The sequence below is a fragment of the Pantherophis guttatus genome, chromosome 7 (genome assembly GCF_059756535.1).
Source record: "Pantherophis guttatus breed Tessera chromosome 7, ASM5975653v1, whole genome shotgun sequence".
In the NCBI taxonomy this organism is placed as follows: Eukaryota; Metazoa; Chordata; class Lepidosauria; order Squamata; family Colubridae; genus Pantherophis; species Pantherophis guttatus.
In genome coordinates this window covers 35197316-35221554 of record NC_142069.1, presented here as the reverse complement: position 1 = coordinate 35221554, position 24239 = coordinate 35197316, and the positions used below count along the sequence as shown (strand labels likewise).

The 24239-nt window shown below is 35.9% G+C and overlaps 1 protein-coding gene across 1 annotated transcript in view; it reads left to right on the top strand.

Moving 5' to 3' along the window:
- UTP20 (UTP20 small subunit processome component) overlaps positions 1 to 24239 on the top strand; it is an 81280-nt gene that overhangs the window by 38196 nt on the left and 18845 nt on the right. The window contains exons 23-43 of the mRNA XM_034403173.3: positions 1200 to 1290; positions 3030 to 3115; positions 3608 to 3733; positions 4959 to 5125; positions 7071 to 7279; positions 8835 to 8978; positions 10177 to 10256; positions 12159 to 12385; positions 14060 to 14204; positions 14598 to 14685; positions 16446 to 16589; positions 17545 to 17595; positions 17681 to 17833; positions 19742 to 19897; positions 20614 to 20754; positions 20962 to 21099; positions 21473 to 21612; positions 22350 to 22429; positions 22638 to 22936; positions 23289 to 23428; positions 23653 to 23809. Coding sequence (XP_034259064.1) covers positions 1200 to 1290; positions 3030 to 3115; positions 3608 to 3733; positions 4959 to 5125; positions 7071 to 7279; positions 8835 to 8978; positions 10177 to 10256; positions 12159 to 12385; positions 14060 to 14204; positions 14598 to 14685; positions 16446 to 16589; positions 17545 to 17595; positions 17681 to 17833; positions 19742 to 19897; positions 20614 to 20754; positions 20962 to 21099; positions 21473 to 21612; positions 22350 to 22429; positions 22638 to 22936; positions 23289 to 23428; positions 23653 to 23809 — 2962 coding nt within the window. The remainder of the gene's footprint in view (positions 1 to 1199; positions 1291 to 3029; positions 3116 to 3607; positions 3734 to 4958; positions 5126 to 7070; positions 7280 to 8834; positions 8979 to 10176; positions 10257 to 12158; positions 12386 to 14059; positions 14205 to 14597; positions 14686 to 16445; positions 16590 to 17544; positions 17596 to 17680; positions 17834 to 19741; positions 19898 to 20613; positions 20755 to 20961; positions 21100 to 21472; positions 21613 to 22349; positions 22430 to 22637; positions 22937 to 23288; positions 23429 to 23652; positions 23810 to 24239) is intronic.

The window sequence follows — 24239 nt, the reverse complement described above, 5'->3', positions numbered from 1 at the left end:
TCTAGACACTGCATAACAACCTCCGCTAAAAGGCCTGAAAGCGGTGATCACATAGGTGTACTTTAATTTGTTGGTAAATTTGTCCATCAAATTGGAAGTATGTGGTTAGGCAGAGAAAGAATGTATGACCACATTGCTCCATAACACATCTGATCTAACCAAATACACGAAGATTAAAACACCCAATATTATGAGATCCTTTGTGTATTTGGTTAAGTCAGGTGTGCTTTGGAACAATGTGGTCATAGATTCTTTGGCTAAGTCTGGATCTGTAGGCGTGAAAAGGGCTGTGATATCAAATGGGACTATGATTTTGTCCTCATCTATAGTATCGACTGATGGTTTGAAGGCGCTGTTTTGGGAAGTTGAGAGTCAAGCCACTAGAATATAAACTTGAGAGCAAACCACATTGCTTACTATCACTGATGATTTTACCTAGTTTGTGTAATGAAATGTCTACAAGAAAGCAACCAAGTTCAGAGAGCAAAGACCCTCAGTTCAGTACTGATGTGAGAATTGGTTTTTTAATTCTAATAACTTTTTCCAAAAGTCTGCTTCAAAAACTCAAAGAAGCAAGTAGCGATAAATAACAATGGCATAATGATATTATTTGGGTCATGAGGGGCTAGAAGTGTCTAACCAACAAATTGATCCTCTGGATTTTTCCAAATTAAATGCATTAGTGTTACCTTCTCTGGAAGAAATATGAGACTGGAATTTTCTGTTTTTAGTTGATAAAAAGGTGTTTAGTTTTCTACAGCTTAGCATAACATCCAAACCCAGATAAACTAGTCTGTCTTATTCTTAATATGATTAATGGAAGTAGATTTCAAGCTGTATGGAATTGGCTTTTTTGTTATTGTTAATCACTAGCTAAGGATAGCGTTAATGGGGTTTGGGTGACATAAATGTAGCTAACACAGAATGGAAGCAAAGGCATCTGAAATCACATGTGCAGTCCTGGCTTGTTCCTGTTCATAATATCTGAACCAAGACAGGCTATCAGTCAATACTAGATTCAATAAAATAACCCAGTGATCTTTGCAAAGAGCTATGTAAACTTAAGTACATAAGAACATTTAAAAGAAAGCATTTGATAAATTGGTTTGTAGTTTTAAAATGTTTCCATCTCAAAAGTCAAATGTTGTTTTTGGGTGTTTTTTTTACTGACAGTTGGTCTGTTCTGTTTTGTTTTTCAGGCAGCTTATCAGTCACTTACAAGTTTTCACTCAGTTTTCAAATCCCCGTGCTTTATATTTAGAACCCAAATTGAATGAAATATATGTTCAGGTAAAGAATTTTTAAAAATGATTAATTTTTAAAAAATGATTAAAATGATTTAATACACATGCGTATTTATTATCTTACAGCTTGGAAATAATTTGGGAAAGTTTTTTGTTTCAGAATTTGTTCCCAACCTGATGTCTCCAGAGAAACTTGAGAATGCCACTTCCAGAATTACTAGCCAGCATGAAAGTGACTAAATTATTCTCAAGCAATTAGTTGCTTAACAAATAAATAAAAGTAAAGCAAACATAAGATAGAGAAAAATAAAAAGGGAAAAAAGTAAAACAAAATGTATTCACATGATCAACTGAATTGTGAAGTTCACATTAGAAAGTAATAATTTCTGAGCTCTGTTATGATCTTTCTTGGCTGGTGGTAGAATTATTATGATAGTAGTGAGGAATAGCTTAAATCAGCCTTCAATTTATTAAGAAAAATCAGCTGCAAGATCTAGGCTTGCTGTCTCCTATCCCAGCAAGTCAAATAGTCGAAGAGGAATTGAGTTTTGTTAAGTATATCAGGGGTCCCCAAGCTGCGGGGTGTGACCCAGTACCGGGCTGTGGTCTGTTTGGAACTGGAAGGGATGATTATGTGCACATGCACAGCTCCATTTGTGTGAATGGTGAGCACACGCAGGCACAAATGGAACATTCACCCGCCACTTGCGCGGAACCATCCCCTCACCTCCTGCCAGTCATCAAAGCCAGAAAGATTGGGGAATGCTGAAGTATATGATGAATTTTTGGGGGAAAGGAAAAGCCTTATAGAAGTAAGAATTTAAGCGAGATAGTATGGGGATTGCATAAATGTTTTTAGATTATAATAGCTGATTATGCTTTTTGACAAGGAGCTGATTCTTGGAGATTCCTGTTTTGAGGATCATTCTTTTTAATGTGCAATTTTTACAGTAGAGTTCAATAATAGAATGTAAAACATTTTATAGTAATTAGAACTACCTTTCTCAAATTCCTTGTTGGAAATATGAAGCATTACCACAATTTAGAGATAGATATTAAGAGTCTAGATGATATGATATTTATTTATTTGTTTGTTTGTTTGTTTGTTTGTTTGTTTATTTATTTATTTGTCGCATTTCTATGCTGCCCAACTCCCTGGGGACTCTGGGCGGTTTACAACAAAAAATAATGCGAACAATATACCATAAAAGTTGTTTTAAAAAAAAAATTAAAAACCCATATACTCCATTCATGGCCGGGTCTCGCAAGATTGCAGCAGCGAGATCAACGGCCCCAGGCCTGCCAAAAAAGCCAGGTCTTCATCGCTTTCCAGAAGGCCAATAGGGTGGGGGCGGTCCGGACCTCAGGAGGTAATTGGTTCCAGAGAGCCGGGGCAGCCACAGAGGAGGCCCTCCCCCGTGGGCCCGCCAGCCGACATTGTTTAGCTGATGGGACCCGGAGGAGACCAACTCTCTGGGATCTTACCGGTCGTTGGGAGCTGTATTATTATTAGAAGACCAATGGTCTTATAAGAGAGCACATATGTGTTTCAGATTTTTACAGTGGTGCACATTTTTGAAGTTCATGGACTCTAGGTATAAGAACAATTGTTAAAATGGCAAAAGCATTCCCTGCTTGTGGATTTTGCTGTTTGCATAATTACTATGCTCTATGGATTCTCTTCAGTAAAAGGACAGTGTAAATTGTGAAAGAGAATTGATTGTAATACGCTACTATAACACAGCTCTGTTTTAACCCTGGTTTGTTTTAAAACATTATTTTCAGCTGCTGACCCACCAAGACCAAAATGTACAAAAAGTAGCTCTTGATTGTATCATGACTTACAAGCATCCACATCTTCTGCCCTATAAGTAAGAGATAATGTCTGCTTGTCTGCATTGAATTATATATGATCATACACTCACAAATATAGCTTCAGACTTAATATATACTGTAGATTCTGTAATTGTGTTACTTTCTATTGCTTTAGATGATGTGCATTTTTATTTCTTGGACTGTAATATTTTAGATGAATACTTGCCTGGTTTAATGACATACACTGTATCATTACACTAGTTTATGTTACAGGTTTATTATAGAGTGTGAGGGAGATGAGCGATTTAAAAATGAGACAGATAGATAGATAGAACATACTAAAAATGAATAGAGGCTCCTTGTTGTGTTGGTATTTTATCCAGTGCATTTGATTTTACTTTCATGTTATATATTTTGTGAATTTTGCTGGTCATTGATTGAATAAGCATCTCTCACGTGTATCTTCTCAAGTACTAAAAAGTTTGTGATCTTGTATTTTAATAAATTATGTAAAGAATCTTTGTTTAAGTTGTGTTATGTACCTACAGAGAGAATTTATATCGGCTATTGGAAGACAAGAGTTTTAAAGAAGAAATAGTTCATTTTAGTATTTCTGAAGAAAGCAGTATAGTAAAACCAGAGCACCGACCAGAACTTATTCCTGTTTTGATGAGGTAAGGGACTTTTATATGTTAATATAAATACTGTTTTACTTTTTATTGCTTTAGGCAATGTGTATTTTTACTCCTTAAGAGTGTAATATTTTAAATTTCTACCTGCACAGTTTACCAGACAATACATGCTGTGATGTATGTTTAAAAATGAAATATTACCTCCTACCTCACAGAGAAGATGGAAATTCTGATCCATTGTCCAGATTTTACTGTAAACATACTATCTTTGTAATAAACTTGTTAACTTAACTCATGTTCTTGTATAAAACTACAACCACAACTTATTTTTTAAAAAGTGGCTTTTCTCTTAAATTATAAAACCTAGCTTTATTTCTAATCAAACAAAGGACAGATTTCCCAACTGTGGGCTTGATGGTAGATACCGGTGAAGACCAAATGTGGTAAAAGAGTTATATTGCTGATTTGGGATTGGAAAAAAAGGCTATCTGTGAATACCATTAAGTCATGAAGTTTACTTTGAACTATTTACTACTTTCTACTCTTAACATATTTCAGAGATATTGTAAAAATAAAATGGAGGCAAAACTGTTTACCATATACATGTAAAAAGGGGTTTAATTAAATCTAGGGTTATTTGAATCAAACTTGGCCCATAATTTTATGACAACAATATAGAAAGGGTTATTTTCAACATTCCAGTAGTCTGTAATCCTGAGGTTTCCTGGTGATGTCCTGTCAAAGTTTCATGCCTGATCCTGCTTAGCTTTCCAATATCAGTCAAGCTTGGAGAGATGCAGCCCAGACTGTAGAATATAAAATTATCAATAAATAAAATAAATGTGGACAAAGAATGAAATAAGTTCTAGTAAGTATGGATGGAAGAATGAACTTTCAGTTGTGAATTATTTTGTAATAACATTCATTATAATCGTTGATCAGACAGCATCTTTATCTTTTATATCTCAAGATATTTATTACTACGGTTTTCCCCACAACAAAAACCCTGTGAGGTGGATTGGGCTGAGAGGAGTGACTATCCAATGATCCCACCAGCTTCCATGCCTAAAAGAGGACTAAAACTCATTGTGTCCCAGTTTCTAAACCAGCACTTAATCACTGCACCAAACTGCCTCTTTGATTTGTGATGATTATTGCGGTTTGTGGCATGCTGGGAATTTCTGCTAGGACTAGCACATAAAGAGCCTTTTGCCTATGGACCTATTGCTTCTGAAAAGCTAACATGATTTCTTTTTACCCCTTGAAGGATTCTGTATGGACGGATGAAAAACAAAACTGGAAGCAAAACACAAGGGAAATCATCGGCAGGGACCCGTATGGCTATTGTTTTGAGATTCCTGGCAGGCTCTTTGTCTGAAGAGATAAGGGTGTTTTTGGATCTGCTCTTTGAGCCTGTGAGACATTTCAATAATGGTATGTTTTGCAGAGGAAAAAAAAGTGTTGGCAGATATAATGGAGCTGTCAACATGTTAAAGGGGACTGAAGCTTGTAGAAATAAACATAACACAAAACCATATGGGAAGTGTCTCTACTGTCAACATTGCCCATTGAAGATTGAGGATGGCCGGTAGCTTCAGAATGTTGAATATATATGGCAAAATAATATTATTTTATTTCAATGCATGCATTATTGCATTGGCTCATTGCTATTGTTCTCTTATACCGCCTGGAATATTTCAAGATTGAGATGGTTTAAAAAATGTATAAAGAAATTAATTAGATGAATGAGTGGGAAGTGGAGCATTGGATGACATGCATGATTCCTTAACATTTAAAGCAGAACATGGCATTTTCCATGTGACTGGTGACCTGGTAGCTGCAGTTAATACCGCATTCTTATGACTGCAATCACTTTCACTCCGGTTAATAGCGATGGAGAAAAAGCAGCTTCCCTTCCATTTCCTTTTCCTTCCCCACCCCTAAGTCTCTTACCCATTTTCCTGCATTTTTCTTTAGATATTTTATCCCACTTTTCTTATTTTTATAAATAACTCAAACATACTCTTTCCTCCTCCTATTTTCCACACCACAACCCTGTGAGGTGAGTTGGGCTGAGAGAGAGTGGCTGGCCCAAAGTTACCCAGCCAACTTTCATGTCTAAGACGGAAGTAGAGCTCACAGTCTCTTGGATTTTAGCCTGCTGGTTTTATTTGTTAGGGTGGTCAAGACTTCAGAATATGATGACTTTGATGGGCTCTGTCATGAACCATCAAACCTCTAATGCTAATTCTTGTGGGGCAAGAATGAAAGCTTTTAGTCAAGTGGGCAATTGCTCTGAGAGTGCTCTAAAGTTGATTTTCAGTCTTCTTACCGGAATGCTAATACTCTTAAGAGTTAAGTGGCCTTTCAGCAGCCGTGTCATAAGTACAGGAGTGATGACAGATAAAGCCAGTGGTAACAGTGGTTGAGAATTATGTTGAATTGTCGTGAACTGCAACCGGTGATCAAGGATTACATGGCTTTGGTGTTGCCTACATGAGGCCCCTAATATTCTAAAGGAGGTTGTGGCTGACTGATCAGAATCTTGAAACATGAACCTGCCTGTTTAGGACAATTATGTCCTACGTCATTTTGTGTTGAGCCCAACTTTCTTCAATGTAAATTGATGAGCATGAGCACACCATGTGCAGCAATGATAATGAAGCAGATGAGAAAGTTGACTTAATAATATTATATTAAGGAAATTGATTGAGCAGTTGATTATGGGAAAGTAAACCTTTCTAATTCTGGAGATTAATGCTGGATCAGCATTATCAAATGCAGGGGTGTCAAGCTCGCGGCCCACGGGCTGGATGCATCACATGCTGGCCATGTCCATTCCTGTTTTAGTGAAGGGGAAAAAGTCGCGATATGACACATGACAGCAAACGTGAGTTTGACACCCCTGATCTAGTGGAACCGGAGATTTTGCGTATACCTAATATTAAGCCTTTATTTACTGAACTCAGTCATCACATCTCATAGGTCTTGATTAATGTGTAATAACAGTTGCACTTTGAAAATATGAACATTCATCCTGTGTTAGAATTCTAAACATACTGTTTTTGAAATTAAAAATTGATTTAACTGAGACTAACATGTACTGTATGTACATACAGCCTTCTCCTTCTGTATTAGTTAGAGTTGTTTTCCGTCATTTTTAAATATCACTTTAAAATTTGATTCCCCAAATTGAGCATTGTTTTGTAGCTAAAGCACAACCATTCTTAATTTGCCAATTTCTACTATTGTGACCAAATCTTGAATCTAGATTTACACATACAAAATATTGAACAGTATCCCCATTCTGTAGAATGTTTATCTATATACATTCATTATTCTCTTCTTTCCTCTTTTATGTTTTCTCTCTGTTTTAAAGGACAGTGCCACTCTGCAGTGCTTCAAGCTGTGCGAGATTTGGATTTATCTCAAGTCCTCCCGTTAGGCCGTCAGCATAGCCTTTTCAACAGCTTGGAAGTAGTACTAAAAAACCTGGGACATCTAATCAGCCAGAACCTGCCTGAGATTTTACAGATTTTACTTTGCATGACAGCAACAGTATCACACATTCTTCAGCAAAGAGAAAAGGTGAGAGCTGCTGCATACTTAAGCTGACATGTGAGAGTTAAAAAAAAATCTTGGTGTAATTAATTTTTTTTTTTAAATTTGATTTATATGCTGCCCTTCTCCGGAGACTCAGGGCGGCTTATAATGCGTTAAGCAATAGCCTTCATACTTTTGTATATTTATACAAAGTCAGCTTATTGCCCCCACAAACTGGGTCTTCATTTAACCTACCTTAGAAAGGATGGAAGGCTGAGTCGACCTTGAGCCTGGTAAGATTCAAACCTGCAGAAATTGCAGGCAGCTGTGTTAATAACAGGGTGCATTAAACCACTGTACTACCAAGGCTCCTTTTAGAATTAAGAAAGGAATGTTAATTTGGTGTTTAGGCTACTACATTTAGGCTACTTGAATTAAAGTAATAAAGATTAATGCTTACTGAATATTAGTATGACTTGCAAGGATGCATTTCAGGTTTTTTTTAGAAAATTAAACATTTGGTTTAGGTTTCTAAATTTAAAACAAAATGTGCAGGGTGTATATTTTACATATATAGTATCAACAAAAGATTATTGATAGTATTAGTAACCTGTTACAGTCTTGTGTATTTTTGGCAGAGAGAGTCATGCTAGGCTAAATGAAGTATACTACTTCAGTGCTACATAATAGTACACTAAATTTGCTTGTCAAATTTAATTCAATTGTCTTGATAGCTCTCCTCTGTTTTACCAAAATCAAACCAAATCTTTATTATGGTCTAACATAGAGTTTCCATACGCTAACCAGCATAGAGCAATAATCCTAATCCTTAGATATGGGGAAAATAGTTACATTGTTAGATTCTCAAACGTATTTTCAGGCTCTGACCTTTATGAGGCAACTGGTTAAACTGGGAAAAGGCTGATCTTTTTAGCAAGATAATTACTGGTGAACTTTTGCATAAAGTTACTCAGTAACACTGAAATTGAAATCTGTAATTCAGTAACCCCAAAAATACTTTCACCATTGTCATTTGTTAAACTGAATTTAACATTTCATTATCTATTGAAGAGCTAAAAGATACTTAAAGTCTGTGAGAGCCCTAATTGTACTTCACTTGGTAGTTTTCTGAATGTGTTAATCATACATTGCAGACAAACGTTCCCATTTGTGTTAAACTTTAACTTTGTATGGTTATAAATAAACTTAGCTTTACAATTTCCTAAAGCTTGCCATTCTGAATGTTTTTGTGGCTATGGTGCTTACAGTTTCTTTTTCCGCTATTCAAGTTCTTAACTTGTGTTACAGAATTTTGTGTTGACTTTATCTCTCACATATTATAGAAGTTACAATTTCCATAGTAAGAAGGTTATAGAGAAAAAATAATATGCAGTTACCCAAGGTGTAACTAGTAAAATATCTAAAAAGCTATTTCCCAAAGTATCATCATATTTAAGTAGGTATAATATGTGGATAATGCATGCTAATAATGTCTAATAATGAATTTTAAATATTTTGATCCAGTACATGAATAAAAAATGCAATTTTCTGAAAACGTTTTGCTTAAGAAAAGAAAAAACCATCACAGTTTCTTTTACAGATTCAACTCAGATTTATCAACCAGCTGAAAAACTTAAGACGCCTTGGACTTAAGCTTATAGCAGACTTTTTCTCTGACTTTGAAATGTACAGCTTTAGCGGAGAAGAGATTGATGCTGTGTTCTGTGCAGTGGTGTGGCCCCAGGTAAGGCTGCTCCTTTCAGTAAGTGATTCCAAGGTTGGCATATATCTTCTGGGAGAAGAGTAAAATTTGGGGCAAAAGGAAAATAATATATTAAAATAAAGCATCTCACTTCGTTATATCCCCCTTAGATAGTCCACATTTTCATGGCTTATATTTTACTTAAAATGTTATCGATCTGTCAGGTGTCTGAGGGTCAAGAGGTGGGGTTGAGCCCGTGCTTTGGCTGTATTAATTGTTATTGATGGAGCTGTTTTACCCTGGCTACTGTTGTAGATACGTTGTTTTGCTTTTCTCCTTTTATATTTTTAATGTTGTTAGCTGCTCAGGGTCAGTAACTTGAGATTGGTGTCCACATCAATTGAACATATGGTTCAATAAATATTGGCTGAATTTTCATCACTGTGACATAGACCAGCAAATACGACGCTACATTTGCAACTGAGAAATGTAAAAATTGCAGAAATTAGCCAGAGTTATTGGACAAAGGTTATTGTTTTCAGAGTTCCATCCTCCCTTATTTTCATTTGTACCATTGGCCTCCATAATAGATGAAGCTACTGGCTAAGTCCCGGTGGAGTAGGAATGGAATCTGAAGTTCATAAATTCACCTTCTTCCTCTTAAGTCAGGCCAACTTCTACCAACAAAGATGAAATAAACCATATTTATAATAGTTATGTGATATTGTATAATATTTAAATATAAATAATATGAAATTTCTTCTTGTTAGCTCAGGCTGGAAGGAAAATTTCTGTAATTTAGCCAGAAATGGTATGTGATATCCACCTTTCTCTGGAGCTAGGATCCTGGGACTTAGAGACTATTCTTTAAAATTACCAGCAGGCCCCTCTCACTTGGTGAACTGAAGACAATGCCTGACGGTAACAGGCATTGGGTTGGACTCTTCAAAGTATTTTTGTGCTTGAGGTCAATGGAAGCAGCTTTTGCTATTCTGGTGCAAAAGGCATTGCAGCAAATATTGGTTGCATTCATACTAGATTCATATGTTGTGCTACGTCAAGATGAAAGGAACCACTGGCATAGTACAGCATGTGAGCCCAGATAGTTCATTGTTCTTTCAGATGCAAATAATCTTGCTTCTTCTATTCTGAATAGCTGTCCTATGATATACTTGTTAAGGGTTCCTGATTTTATCTTCCTGCATTGTTTTTTTTTTTGTTTTTGTTTTTCCCCCCCCAGATCACTAGGCTGGCTTCTGAGAGCCAGTATTCTCCTACTCCTTTACTCAAAATTATTCATATCTGGAGCAAAAACCCCAGGTAAGCTATTTGTTTTTAGCAAAACAAAAAACAAAACTGTCCAATAATTATTATAGACTGTACTATCTATATTATTTAAAAGCTTTAAATCCAGAAGGTTTATTGCCCTGCAGGTTAACATGCAATTATGGTTTTAGAACTCTTTGTCATCTGCATTAGTCACAGACTACAACCCCCCCATTAGCACTTATTATTCACATGGCTCATTGGGCTGACAGAAATATTGCATGTCAGTCACAGATGGGGAGCTTTAGTTGTCTGCCTGTGCTCTTTATGTAGAAACAAAATAGTTAGGATAACTGTAATACTGGGATCAGACAAAACAGGGTTAGAACCATGTATTGCAAATATGTGTCCTGCCAAAATATAGCGTCCTTTTTGTCCTCTTCTTTTCCCTGTCTGCTTTTCTTTTCCTGGAGCTGTGAACAAGAGTAAATTACAAGCTTGTGATTCAGAGAGGCTTATAGGAGAAGTCACTGCAGCTTCCGACGTTTCTCAGTTCCAATCTTTTTAAATCAAGTGATTTCTTGCATTGCACCCAAACAATGATTTACACTGTACTACCAAGGCCAAGAGCCTTGGTAGTACAGTGGTCTAAGGCACCCTGTTATTAAGCTGGTTATTAAGACCAGCTGCCTGCAATTACTGCAGGTTCGAATCTCGCCAAGGCTCAAGGTTGACTCAGCCTTCCATCCTTTCTAAGGTAGGTAAATTGAGGACCCAGTTGTGGGGGCAATAAGATGACTTTGTATAAATATACAAAAGGATGAAGGCTATTGCTGAGCACATTGTAAGCCGCCCTGAGTCTCCGGAGAAGGGTGGCATATAAATCAAATTTAAAAAAAAAAAAAAAAGTGTCAGTGGCTGGTTTTGTACAACCAAAAAGGCAAAATATGATTATTTAATTACCGTATTTTCTGGAGTATAAGACACACTTTCCCTCTCCACCCAAATGTGGAAAAGTCTCCCCCCAAATGTGGAAAGTCTGTGTGTTTTATACAGTGAATATTGCGGCGGGGGGGAGGGGAGTTGGTGCGGTGCCGATCAGCTGTTTTAGAATGGGCTGTGGCAGTGGTGGCGAACTGGCTGTGGTGGCGGCGAATGAGCCGTAGCAAATGGCAATGACGGCAAATGGGCCGTGGTGAATGGGTAGCAGCGGTGAATGGGCTGCGGCGGCAGCAAACTGCCGGCGATGGCGAATAGGTTGTGGTGGCAAACGGGCCAGATGAATACCAGATGGATGCTGGGAGGCAGAGGCAGAGGCAGATTTTTTTTTCTTGTTTTCCTCCCCAAATGCTAGGTGTGTTTTATAGTCCAGAGTGTCCTATAGTCTGAAAAATACAGTATCTCTTAATCAGGGGTGGGTTGCTACCGGTTCGCACTGGATCGGGCAAACCGGTAGTGGCAGCGGCGGGAGGCTCTGCCCATCTGCCTGGACTCTTCTGCTCATGTGCAGAAGTGTCACACGCATGCGCAAGTGCGTGTGCACCCACAAGCGAACTGGTAGTGACAGATTTTTAAACCCGCCCCTGGTCTTAATACAATGTACGAACCATGTCTTATTATAGCAGGAGTTCTATCTATTGAACTTCTCAAGTGTTTTTAATCCTACAGATAGAATCGTACTCAACTCAGTTATATTTTCATCTCCAAAGCTAGTGTGTATGTTCGTAGAATAGTCTGTTCCTGAACTCCAGTCATAGTTTGGAATATGGTAGCAAGTATTCAGGGGATTTCATGCTTTTTGTTCATTGTTAATATCTGGAAATGGTAATAAATGTTTTTATAGTAAAAGAAATTGAAGCACCAGAAGTATGAAAAACTTGTCTTTTTTTCTCAGTTTTGAATCCCATATAATTTATTTCTTAAAATTCCCTTTCCCCCTTCTTACTTTGCTTTTAGGTATTTCATTTTGCTAGCTAAGCAGAAGCCAGGGCATCCAGAATATGACATATTATCAAATGTATCTGCCGTGCTCTCAGCCAAGGCTCTGGGAGAGGGAACAGCTAGTACTGTGATGGATGTGATTGACAATCTTCTCAATATTCCTGACTTTGAACCTAATGACCAGTTTAGCAGCTTGACAGTGACCGACTGCATCTTTATTGAAGTTGAAGAAATAGCAGGAGGTAGGAATGTATAGGTCTCAATTGGATGGCACTTTTTGTTTATTACATTACTGTCCATTTCCATAGGGCAGAAGAAGTTCAGAAAAACAAGGAAAATCTATAAAAAAAGTCAAAGGCACATAATATTAAAACTATATAATTGGCAGTCCAGCTATCATTGGGACCCAAACTCTCAGTGAAAGTGCTAAGTTCTAAGCAACTTTTAAAAAGACAAGATTCAGGTGATGATAAGACAGAGTGTTAATTTGTAAATGAAAATGACTTCAGTATATTATATTTGAGCTTTATAGAAGTACGTACAAAGTACAGGTAGTCTTCAATTTATGACCACAATTGAGCCCAAAATTTATGTTGCTAAGTGAGAAATATGTTAAGTGAATTTTTTTGGTCCCATTTGATGACCTTTCTTGCCACAGAAGGTAAGTGAATCACTTCAATTGTTAAGTTAGTAACATTACTTACTAATAGTAACTTAGAATATGGCTTCTCCATTGACTTTGCTTGTTAGAAGGCTGCAAAAAGTGATCACGTGACCCTGGGACACTGTCATAAATATGAACCAGTTGTCCAAACATTCGAATGTAAATCACATCACGGGGATGCTGCAATGGTCATAAGTGTGTCTATGGAGATTCTCAGCCATCCAGGTCATGGTTGTCCCAAAGATGCTTTTTCAAGAGATGAAGAAGCTTCTTGGATGAGAAGCGAAACATCTTCAAAGAAAAACAAAGTCCAGTTGTCTCTTGAAAAAGCATCTTTGGGACGGTCATAAATGTGAAAAATGATCATAAAGTCACTTTTTTCACTGCCGTTGTAACTTTGAACGGTCACTAAATGAACTGTTGTAAATTGAGGACTACCTGTATATACTTTTATTCAAAGCTGTTTTACACAGAATATGTAAACAACCTGAAGGACACTTCATGGTCTTATCTTAGGATGCTTAAAGAGTTGTCCAGACCCACAATATTCAGCCTTTGCATTGAAGTAGCCTTCACTTGCCTTCCTGCAATTCGAAGTCAGAAGTGTGGTGATTACAGGAAATACCTTTTCAGCTTGGAATGAACTCTTTCAGAAGAGTTGCCTAATATGGGCCTCTCTTCAAAATGAGGCACAGATTGAAAAAGTAGTCAGAGTTGCCAGCTTTTAAGACTTACACCTGAAATCAGCCACCTTTTCAATGTTTGGTACAATTACATGATCTTTTTGATAGCCAAAAATGACCAAAAAAAATTAAATGACTCAAAAATGGGAGTATATGCAAGATTTTGTTGCCGTGCAAAGTTTCTGAATTTAAATATTTTTTAAAAATGTATTGTTCATCATCACCATAATGTATATAAATAAAAATAATAACAAAGTTTATTTATTATTTAGTTTATTATTAAAATTTATATGCCGCCCTTCTCCCAAAGGACTCGGGGTGGCTCACATAAATAAAAAAAACAATAACAATAAAATCTAAAACCAATCTAAAATTAAAATCCCCAAATTTAAAACCTCGTAGAATGATCAGGGAGTCTGCTGGAACAGCCATGTCTTCAGGCCAGCGCCTGAAGTTGAAAAAGTTGAAACAACACTCTTACTAGGCTGTTTTGTAAGGATTTGTGTTTTCTGTGTGGGGAAAAAAGGCTTGGTTTTTCACTTTGGCCATATTCTTCATTTTCATTTTAGATGTTCCTAGTATGGGGACAAAGCTAGTTCTCCCCCACGTCCCTTCAATTCTTCAGTATCTCAACAAAACTATGATCAGCGTAGATAGGATAAAGAAAAAAAAGTATAATGCACAACTCAGCAAAGAACTCAACATTCTTTCAAAGTAAGTGGTTTCTTATCTTTTCTAATAGTACATATTTACAGAGATTTTTAATGCTGTAGAAGTGGTGGTGAAGAAATAGCTCTTTTTCTTTGGTGGGAAAAGCATTAAGAGAAAACCATAGAAGCAATCTCATCCTAATCTCTCAAAAGGCAAGAAAGTAGATGACTTTGATAATTGTTCCATTTTCACTCAGAAGAGATGCAAAAAATTGCTTTCTTCCTCTACATCTCTCAGATTTCTGTGAATGCAATGACATGTTCTTTCTACGCCGAAGTTCAAAACTTCAAGGCTGCATATTAAAAAAGCTTGGCTTTTAATTTAGTCATCTGAAACATTACATTGTGATATAACGTAATTTCTGTTGTCTTTCTGTGTATTTTCTGTTGTCTTTAGGATTAGCAAGTTTATAAAGGATAAGAACCAGAGTTCTATTCTGATTGGCCTCCTGCTCCCTTTCGTTCAACAGACCAACATTACGCAGGTATGTTTACAACAAAGTGTATGGAAAATAATATTTTCTTTCAGATTAGATTATTTTTGTGATGACATTTTAAATGTTTTTGCACTTACGGACTTTACATGCATTCAGGCTGACACTGAAAGGTAACTGGGCTATGTAACAGCTACAACAAAGAATGAAGCTCAGTAGGATATGAAAAATAGTGGATGAAGCAGAGGGAACAATATGGAAGCCTGAGCTATAGCCACTTCAGTTAGATTCGGAATGAATCAAATGTGTTGTATACCCATCTATGTATTTAGGTAACATATTTTTGCATTATAAAATAGAAATTTCTAAATACAAATGTAGAGGGCAGAATGCCCTCTTGAACATCTTGTTAATTTACTGTAAGTCATTTCTTAGCCCCCCCATCTACTTCTGAAGTCATCATCTTTAAATCTTTGAAAACGTAAATACAATTTTCCAAATCAGCACCAAGGCTTTATAAAAGACCTATTTTGGTGTTATTTGCTAAACCAGCCCTGCCTGAGTTATGCAAAAAATGGGAACAAAAGAAAATCTGATCTTGGCATAAGAAAAAAGAAATCTTCATTTGCCTTCATGGATGACCAGCTTACATTAAGTTTGTCATAAACGTTTGCAGGGATCCACATAATAGCACTTGTATAAGCATACAGGGAAAATGTGAAGCCTCCCAAATTGATCCTTCCTTCCATTCTTTTTACTCCTTGTTTAAAGGACTTCCCCAAAAGTTGCAAGATAAATTACAATTGTTTTCCTCAAAACCAATAATTTTACTCTTATTGAGCAAAATTATTGAGAAGTGAAGAAGTCCAGAAATGACTTTTGTTCATTAACTTAATCTTTTAAATTGTGCTTTTGATTTAAAATTCAGAATGTCGGCACCTGACAAAAACCTAATCAAGAATTTTAGTTTACTTTTTTTTATCTTGAAATATCACGACCCTTAACTGGGAAGTTCTTACTCCAATTTTATTGTGAATATGCATAAAAGAAAATAATATACTCAGGAATGTCACATAGTTAACATGATAATAAAAAGAAATAGAAGGAATTTTCTATTGGAGACTGGATGACTTTTTCCCCTTCTGCCAATAAAATCCACTATTAGGATCGTCCTGTTTGACTAGCTACAAAAAACAATACTAAGTTTATTTACAATATAAAGTTGAAAATATTTACTGATTTGTGATAGTTTGATGGAGCTTCAATATTTAGACTTCTTGATAGGTACTTCATTTTGTGATGGCACCTTGATTGCTGTAGTTTATTCAACCAAAATTTACTTGGTATCTCTAAAATTCGCAGAAGAGCACATAAAGGTACTTTAGTAATCTAGTCAATTGTAGTCCTTTGCAGTGTATTTATGTAGAGCACGGGGGTGTCAAACTCGTGGTGTCACATTGCCATCATGCGACGTTTTGTGACATTTTCCCCATTTGCAGAGCTGGGGTGGGCGTGGCCTGCGCATGATGCATCCAGCACGCGGGCCGCCAGTTTGACATCCTTGACGTAGAGGAATGTATGGATAATCTTCAGGAAGAAGTTATACAAGAATCAATAAGGCAAATAAGAGATAATTTAGTCCTGCAAAGGGAGAAGACATGAGAAAGAAACTCAAGATTATGCTACCTTGAGTCTTTTCAGTATAAGCAGTGGCACTAGGATATTCTGACAGGCTTTTATGATTCTGTTATTACACCTTAAGCAATAAACTAGCATTCCTGTAATCCTTTTCCTGTACCTGTTTCTTTTAGGATACAGAGATTGACATTCTGGAGACAGTACAAAATCTACTGAAACATTGCTTAACTCCAGCAAGCTTCCTTAAACCTTTGGCAAAGCTGTTTTCTGTTATTCAGAACAAGTTGTCTCGTCAAGCACTTTGTGGGGTTTTTGAGGTATTACTGTATATAAATGCTTATTTTTTAAAAAAAATATTCTTATTACATTATGATCCAGAGTGTTGAGTTGCTTTGTTCCACAGTAGAGGCTAATCTTGACTCCTTTATAAGTCCTTTTTAAGTATTATCCTTTTCTATCTATTTGCCATAAAAAACAGTACAAGTAGTCCTTGATTTATGACCCGTCATTGTTTGAAGTTATAACAGACCTCCCAGGGCTACTTACAACCTGGATTCAAAGTTCTGAGGGCTGGCGCCTCTCCAAGCAGTCAGTACTGTGTCATTTTGTAACTGGCACACATTTATGGCTGTTGCAGCGGCCTGCAGTTATGCAGTTTAGGACTTTTTTTTGCTGGAAACTGACATTTATGAGGACCCAGATTATTGGGAGCAATATGCTGACTCTTTAAATCACTTAGAGAGGGCTATAAAGCACTATGAAGTGGTATATAAGCCTAAGTGCTATTGCTATTTATTTCCAGTTGCAGACAACGGATTTGCTTAAGACTGCCTCATTTGCTTAAGAACCACTGGCAAAAGTTGTAAAATTGACCATGATCACACGATGACTCACTTAACAACTGACATGACATATAACTCTAATTCCAGACTCAATTACGGATGTAAGTTGAGTATTACCTGTAGTTGGAGGAAGAGGCTTTTCTGATAGCTTCTATTAAAAATCTCTGGTCATAGATAGGTAATTTGATATATTTAAGGTGTTTTGGACTATATTTCTCCAAATATTGATCAAACAAATGCAATCTTAATCAAATTGCAACAAAGGTGTAGTGTATTTACATACTGATGGTCTATATACATTTAGTTTTAGCTGCTCTATTTTTATCTTCTATGAAGTTAAAAACAGCCTAAAAATTAATGTATGAAATAAATGTAAGTTATGTTATTCATTAATTTTTGTCTTTTAATGACTTTCAATCTTTTTTAACAGACATTATCTCATTTGGAAAGTAATATAAAATATATCACAGAAACTGTCAAGGTATGTAGCGGTATTCCTCATTTGCTTAATTTTTTAAAAAATTCAATTTGATTTTTATCTTGATTAGACATTTTGTTTGTCTTAGCTGAATGCTTTCAGTCCGCACCATCTTGATGAGATCAACTTTGATGTCCGTTTGTCAGCATTCCAGGACATCATTTCTCATATCAAAGGGATGAACAAAATAGATGTCAACTACCTTATCCCGGTAATGCATAACTGTTTCTACACTATACAGGTGAGTCCCATTAATATGGAAAATATCTGAGCTTGCTTTATGATTGGGCTCTTAGAAATATATTCATTTTATATTGTTGTTTATCTTATTTACAATTGAATGAAGTTTTAAAAAATCAATATTTGCATACTTTCTCTTGCTTGTCATGTGTCACTCTAGTTGTGAGAGTAAAGTCTCATATGTCCTGTTAACAACAAATGAATCTGTTAAAACAACAGCAACAGCAACAAAAGAAATGAGTGGAAATTGTTGGTGTTACCCAAAACTTTTAATCTTGTTTCCACAATAAATTATTCAGGTTTCATTTGATATGTAAGGTCCAATAATAATATGTTTAAGCTCATAAATGCCAAACAAGAAACTTAAACAGAGGCTTGAATAACAGCATTTAATCTTGATCAAGCTCAAATGGTTAGCTGTTCCAAACATATACAAGATACATGCAGGTAAGAGCTACAAACGAGAGGGAATGTGAGTCCCTTTTATATTGTTTAGGAACATCATAAACCTCAAATTCTAGCATCTTTGATTTGTGTATCCCCTGGAAGTTGATTTGTGTATCCCCTGGAACAGGATAGAGCCTCTTAATGAGCATCATTACTTCTTTCCTTTGTTCTTACAATTGACCACTTGATCCCTTGGCGTGAAGAGAACGGAACTGAACACAGATTGAGTGTTAGCATCTCCAGTCTGATACATTCCGGGCAGGGGGGAGGGAAGAGATAAGGCTCTGATCAAAAGGTAGAACATATAGTTTGAGAAATGCCAGATACTTCACAACAGACCCCAATAACAGTCCGGGAAGTTAGTCAATGTGGTATGTTTGTGTTATAACTACAAAGGGCATAATATATATGTCTGTGTCACAGGAAACAAATATTTACAGCATGCAGGTATACAAAGACATCATATACAGTATCATACATATATATATATGTTGCAGGAAACAAATAACAAGTTTCTACTAATTCTAGTATTTCAGTATATCTATTTCCTTACAGATACATAGCAGTTGCTGTATTTTTTTTTTGTTATGGCTTTGTTAACTCTTCTACAATACATCTACTTACCAGCCATGGTATCCTTGAAAGTCTTTCTTTCAGTTTCTTGCAAAGCCAACTGAATGAAATTGATGCCAACTGTACTTTAACTTTGATTTAAAAATTTCTCTAATTTAATTAAAGCAAATGCTCTTTTATTCAGGATACAGCAACTGTTTTAAGGTATGCCATGCACACTCCAAATCACATTCCATTTTCTAATCTGGTTTTCTTTCTAAAAAGCTGTGCCAGTATCATTTCTATAAAGTTGTGCCTATAGCTATGTGGATGCCATCTGCATTCTCGCAAAAGCATTTTTAAGTACCAGGGGCCTTTAAATGATCTCGTGTAGAGAAATATAGTAGGAGGTGGAAATAGTCAAAATAGTTAGAAATGGAGGCAAGCTAAAGGAGCCTGGTCCTGCAAAACATTTCCTTTGGATTCTTGCTAATTTCTTCCTCTCTTCTGCCTTTTATCTGTGCAACATCTTGACTTTCCTGTGACACAAGGGGAAATAATGAACTGTAATAGGAGATGGTTGGGTGATAGGGAAAGCATGCATTCCCTCAGCATGAATTTCTGAATGAGAAGTTTATGGGCTGTGATTGCCAGCCATATAGTAACAAAACTCTATTTTCTTTCTGGGGAAAAAAGAAGCCTATAAAAGGTTTGCAGTGAATTTATACAGTTTTAGTCATATCTTGCTGCTAATGAAGATTACTTGGAATTTTAATCACTTTATAGCTGGTTTGAACTATCATTAGGGATCTGGTTTATGTTTATTTTAGTGCATAGTTTTAACTGTTTCTCCAATTTATAGGATTAATATGATTATAATTGCATGTGTCCTGATCCTTTTCTTTTGCAGTTAGAGGAAATGGCTTTAAGTGACAATGCTGTTCTCTGCTTGACTGCCATTATTCAAAGATTTTCTGAACTTGAGCATACAGAGGATGAATTCAAGGAAATTATTCAGCATACACTTCTAGATTCTTTGAGAAAAGGGCTAAAGAGCAAGATTGAGGTGAAGAGCCTAGCACTCCTGGGCTTTGTGTTATAAAAATCTGGATGAATTGAAAATCTGTGTCTGCAGATCTCACTTTTATTAAAATAAAAGTAATTTGGAGGACTTTTTTTCCATCCCAGCTCTATTTTTAACATGACTTTTATTTAGTTATTTATGCTTGAATTAATATGAGTTATCCTCAAATTACTAAAGGCTTGCAATAGATATATATAAATATCCCATTATCTGTTTCCATCACGACTCCTATTTTTCTTGGCCATTCCTTATAGCCCATGGTGAGCTGAATATGGGAAATATCAAATATGTTAAATGAGTTAAATTGGGTACACTTTGGGACACTTGCATAGATTATCCTGGATGCAAAAACCTGTTTTGCTGGAAACAGATAGACTTTGTCAATCATAATGTGTTTAAGGTACTACTATTAGCCTACTATTATTACTATTAGTTTAAGGTTCTACTATGGCCATCCAGAGTAGCCCATCAGCGAGATGGATGGCAAATAAATTTAACAAACTAATATTTATATAGATTATCTACTTCTGTTATTGCTTCAAAGTCTAGTTTTAGTATAATAAATGTCTGGTATTTAGAAATGGTCACAATTGCCTAGGATAGCAGTTAAAAGGGAAAATTCAAACAGATTGCTATAGACTACAGTTTAGAATGTCAGATGTAAAAGTAAAATACTTATATTTTCTTTGCGGTTTCAGTGCATTCAACAGGATTACACATCATTGCTATCAAACTTGATTCGAGCATTTTCAGAACATCCAGAGTTTCATGACTTGGTCCAGCTGACTGATTATCATGATCCAGAGATGGACTTCTTTGAAAATATGAAGCATATTCAGGTAAAAGGAAATGCTTTAACTGATTCTTTTAAAGCACCATATGAGTTATCTGATAGTGATAGCCTCAACAACTGATAGCGCTTATTTCCTTTTTTCTATTGATATAAAATATCTGCAATTGATATAAAACATCTGGTTTATTATTCAAATGCTTGGTGGGCTAAGATCTCTCAACCAAGTTCTAATATAATTTTTATATTCTTTCAGATTCACAGAAGGGCACGAGCTCTGATGAAACTAGCTAAGCAGTTAGTGGAAGGCAAAACCATACTGAGTTCTAAAACTCTTCAAAATTATATTATGCCTTATGCAACCACTACCATTTTCAATGAGAAAATGCTTAAGGTAAGCTTTTGAACATAAAATGGGTGAAACTACTTCTGCTTCATTGCCATGAGAAGGATTTACTCTATCAACACATCTGATCTTTATGTAACTTTTCATAAAGCAAAAGAATTGAATTGGCTCTACTATCTTTAGTAGAATCCACAGCTCTTATGGAGAATTTGTTGTGTTGAAGCTTCACACATATAATGGGGGATGGAGATAAGGGGCATGTTCAGAAAGATTGCTTCCTGCTGCCTACCTTCTGAAGTGATCTTGATCCAGGTAAGGGGACTATAGACTTGTTTTTATATTAAAAAAGAAAAGCTAGAGAAATGACTTGATGTTGAACATGTTCTGTCGTTTAATCTTCCTGATAATATTCTTTCCTTAGTATGAAAACATGGTAACTGCATCAGTTGAGATGGTGGGAGCTGTATGCAGACATCTTTCTTGGTCAGCTTATCTCTACCATTTGAAACATTTCATCCACGTATTGCAGACTGGACAGATCAATCAAAAACTTGGTGTCAGGTACATTAAATGCCAGTTGTAAGATTAAAATTATAACCATTTGCATCAGTGGTGGGTTTCAAATCTTTTTACTACCGGTTCTGTGGCTTGGTGGGCGTGGCATGGCTTGGAGGCCATGGCCGGGGAAGGATACTGTAAAATCTCCATTCTGTCCCCAATCCAGGGGAAGTTTACTGCAAAATCCCCATTTCCTCCCGATCAGCTGGAACTTGGGAGGCAGAGAATAGATAGGGGTGGGGCCAGTCAGAATTTATATTACCGGTTCTCCAAACTACTCAAAATTTCCGCTACCGGTTCTCCAGAACTGGTCAGAACCTGCTGAAACCCACCTCTGATTTGCATTAAATAAAAATAAATGCCATTGGATGCTATGGGCCTCTAAACAAATATGAATGATTTTGAAGTTTGGAAACTATTCTGCTCTTATACTGATATTTTTTTAAAAGTGTCTATGTAGATTCTCAATCATCCAAGTCATAGTTATCCCAAAGGATTTTTAAAAGTGTTATTACATTATAGTTAACTCTCAATTTCTTTAAGATTATAAAGCTGTTATTTATACTATATTGCTGTACATATATTTATTCCATAGATTCATCTATTAATTCAGACATATTTTCACCAGGACAATAGTGGCTCAATTTTTGTAAACAGTTTTGTAAACTGTTTGATAAAGTTGGAAACTTGGAACTCAAATGTATTTCTTCCTTTCTTTCTTTCTTTTTTTAACTTGAAAGCGTGCTAGTAATGGTGCTGGAGGCTTTTCATTTTGACCATGAAACTCTTGAAAAGCAGCTTTCAATTATTGAAAAGGAAGGTAAGTTTTTTAATTCCTTAATCTGATTGAGGGTACCTTGGCCCATGGGAATCTGTTCTGCTTGAAATAAATTATGATGCCTTTTACATTTTTTTATTAATATCCTAAAGTATTTTGTTACGGTTTTTATATCTTTGTCTTATTCCAAAAGGGTATCTTAATTAATTAATGCCATAGTGATTTCATTCATTTTATGTAACTTATGTAGACTCTGTGGATATCAATCCTGAAGTAGAGAATGAAACCATGGAGATAGAACTTAATGATGGAGAAGAAGAAGGCCAAAAGACCAGCGAAGAACAGTCCTGTGTCAATGAACAGAAAGAATATGCCGAATCTAGGTCTGATCAGCCTGCTAATGAAGAAGACGAGAATTTCCAGAAAGTTACAAAACCACCTTCATTCCTGCCCAGGAATAAGGAAGAGTTGGAGTGTCTGATTAAACATATTCAGGAAACAGTGACTCGCAATATATTGCCCAAATTGCACAGGTGTCTTATTGCAAAGGTATATTTTAACGTTTCCTTCTTTTCTCTCTCTGAGGCACTTAAGTTAGCCTTATGGAGATTTCTCCTACCTTTATTTCAGAATAATAGTGCAAGAAAGGCCAGAGTGCAAAAGATATAGAGATTTATATGATTGAAAGAAGGTTTAGATCTAAAATGCCCTTAGTTAATACTTAATACTTCTCCTAGCTAGGGCATGATTGGAATTGCGGTCAAGCCCATCCAGGGGAGGCAGATTTAACTTATACACTACGGTAGATTGAATATAAATTTCTTTCCCAGCGTGAAGAAAGATGTAAAATGCATCTTATAATAAAATGGTTCCTGAGGAATATCTGTTTTGATACCTACAGGTGAAAAGAGATGAACAGCACAAGATGGTGAAATCCAAGATTGTCAATGATGAAGAGGTAGTACAAGTGCCAATAGCTTTTGCAATGGTCAAGCTAATGCAATCCCTTCCTCAGGATGCTATGGAGGAGAATTTGCCAGGGTAAATATTATATTTATAATCTACATCTATAATCCATAAATCATCCACATATAAAAATCTTTTCAACCTCCATTAATATCACCATATAAATCTTTGGAGACAAAGCATGGCAACATAGTATTAAAATTTTGTTTACAGTACGTTGAAATGAAGCTTCTCCCAGTGGTGTTTTGTATTTTTCTATTTGGCATCTTTAGGTAACTGTAGTCTCTCTTTGTTTCCAGAATTCTTCTGAAAGTCTGCTCTCTTCTGAGGAATAGAGCACAGGAAATCCGGGATGTTGCACGTAACACCTTGATGAAAATAATAGAGGCTTTGGGGCCACAATACTTGCAATATGTCTTAAAAGAGATGGTGTCAATCCTTGTCACTGGTTACCAGGTAAGGAGGAAGCATAATAGATTTGAGGAGGATGCTGGAATTCCTTTTTCATTCTGCTTTTTATTACCAATCCATAATTATTGTAGAGAGTAACAGACTGTATTTGCAAAACTATATGCAAGAATGTCTGGATTTTCTCCTAATTAAGCGTATCACGTGATATTGGGTTAGTTGCAGAGACTGCTTAAGGTTAAAAAAAGAACTCTTAGAAATATTAGAAATAACATTAGAAAGTTATTTCGAAAATTTGAGGACTACAAGATATTACCTTGAAGACTGATCTGCTAGATAACCGTAGAAAAATTGTGGAAAGATACAGTACATTGTAGCATTTTGACTTATATTTTTATAATATTTTTATAATATAATATAATATAATTATAATATTTGGTGGTTCTCTTTTCATTTATCCAATATAATGATCTCTCCT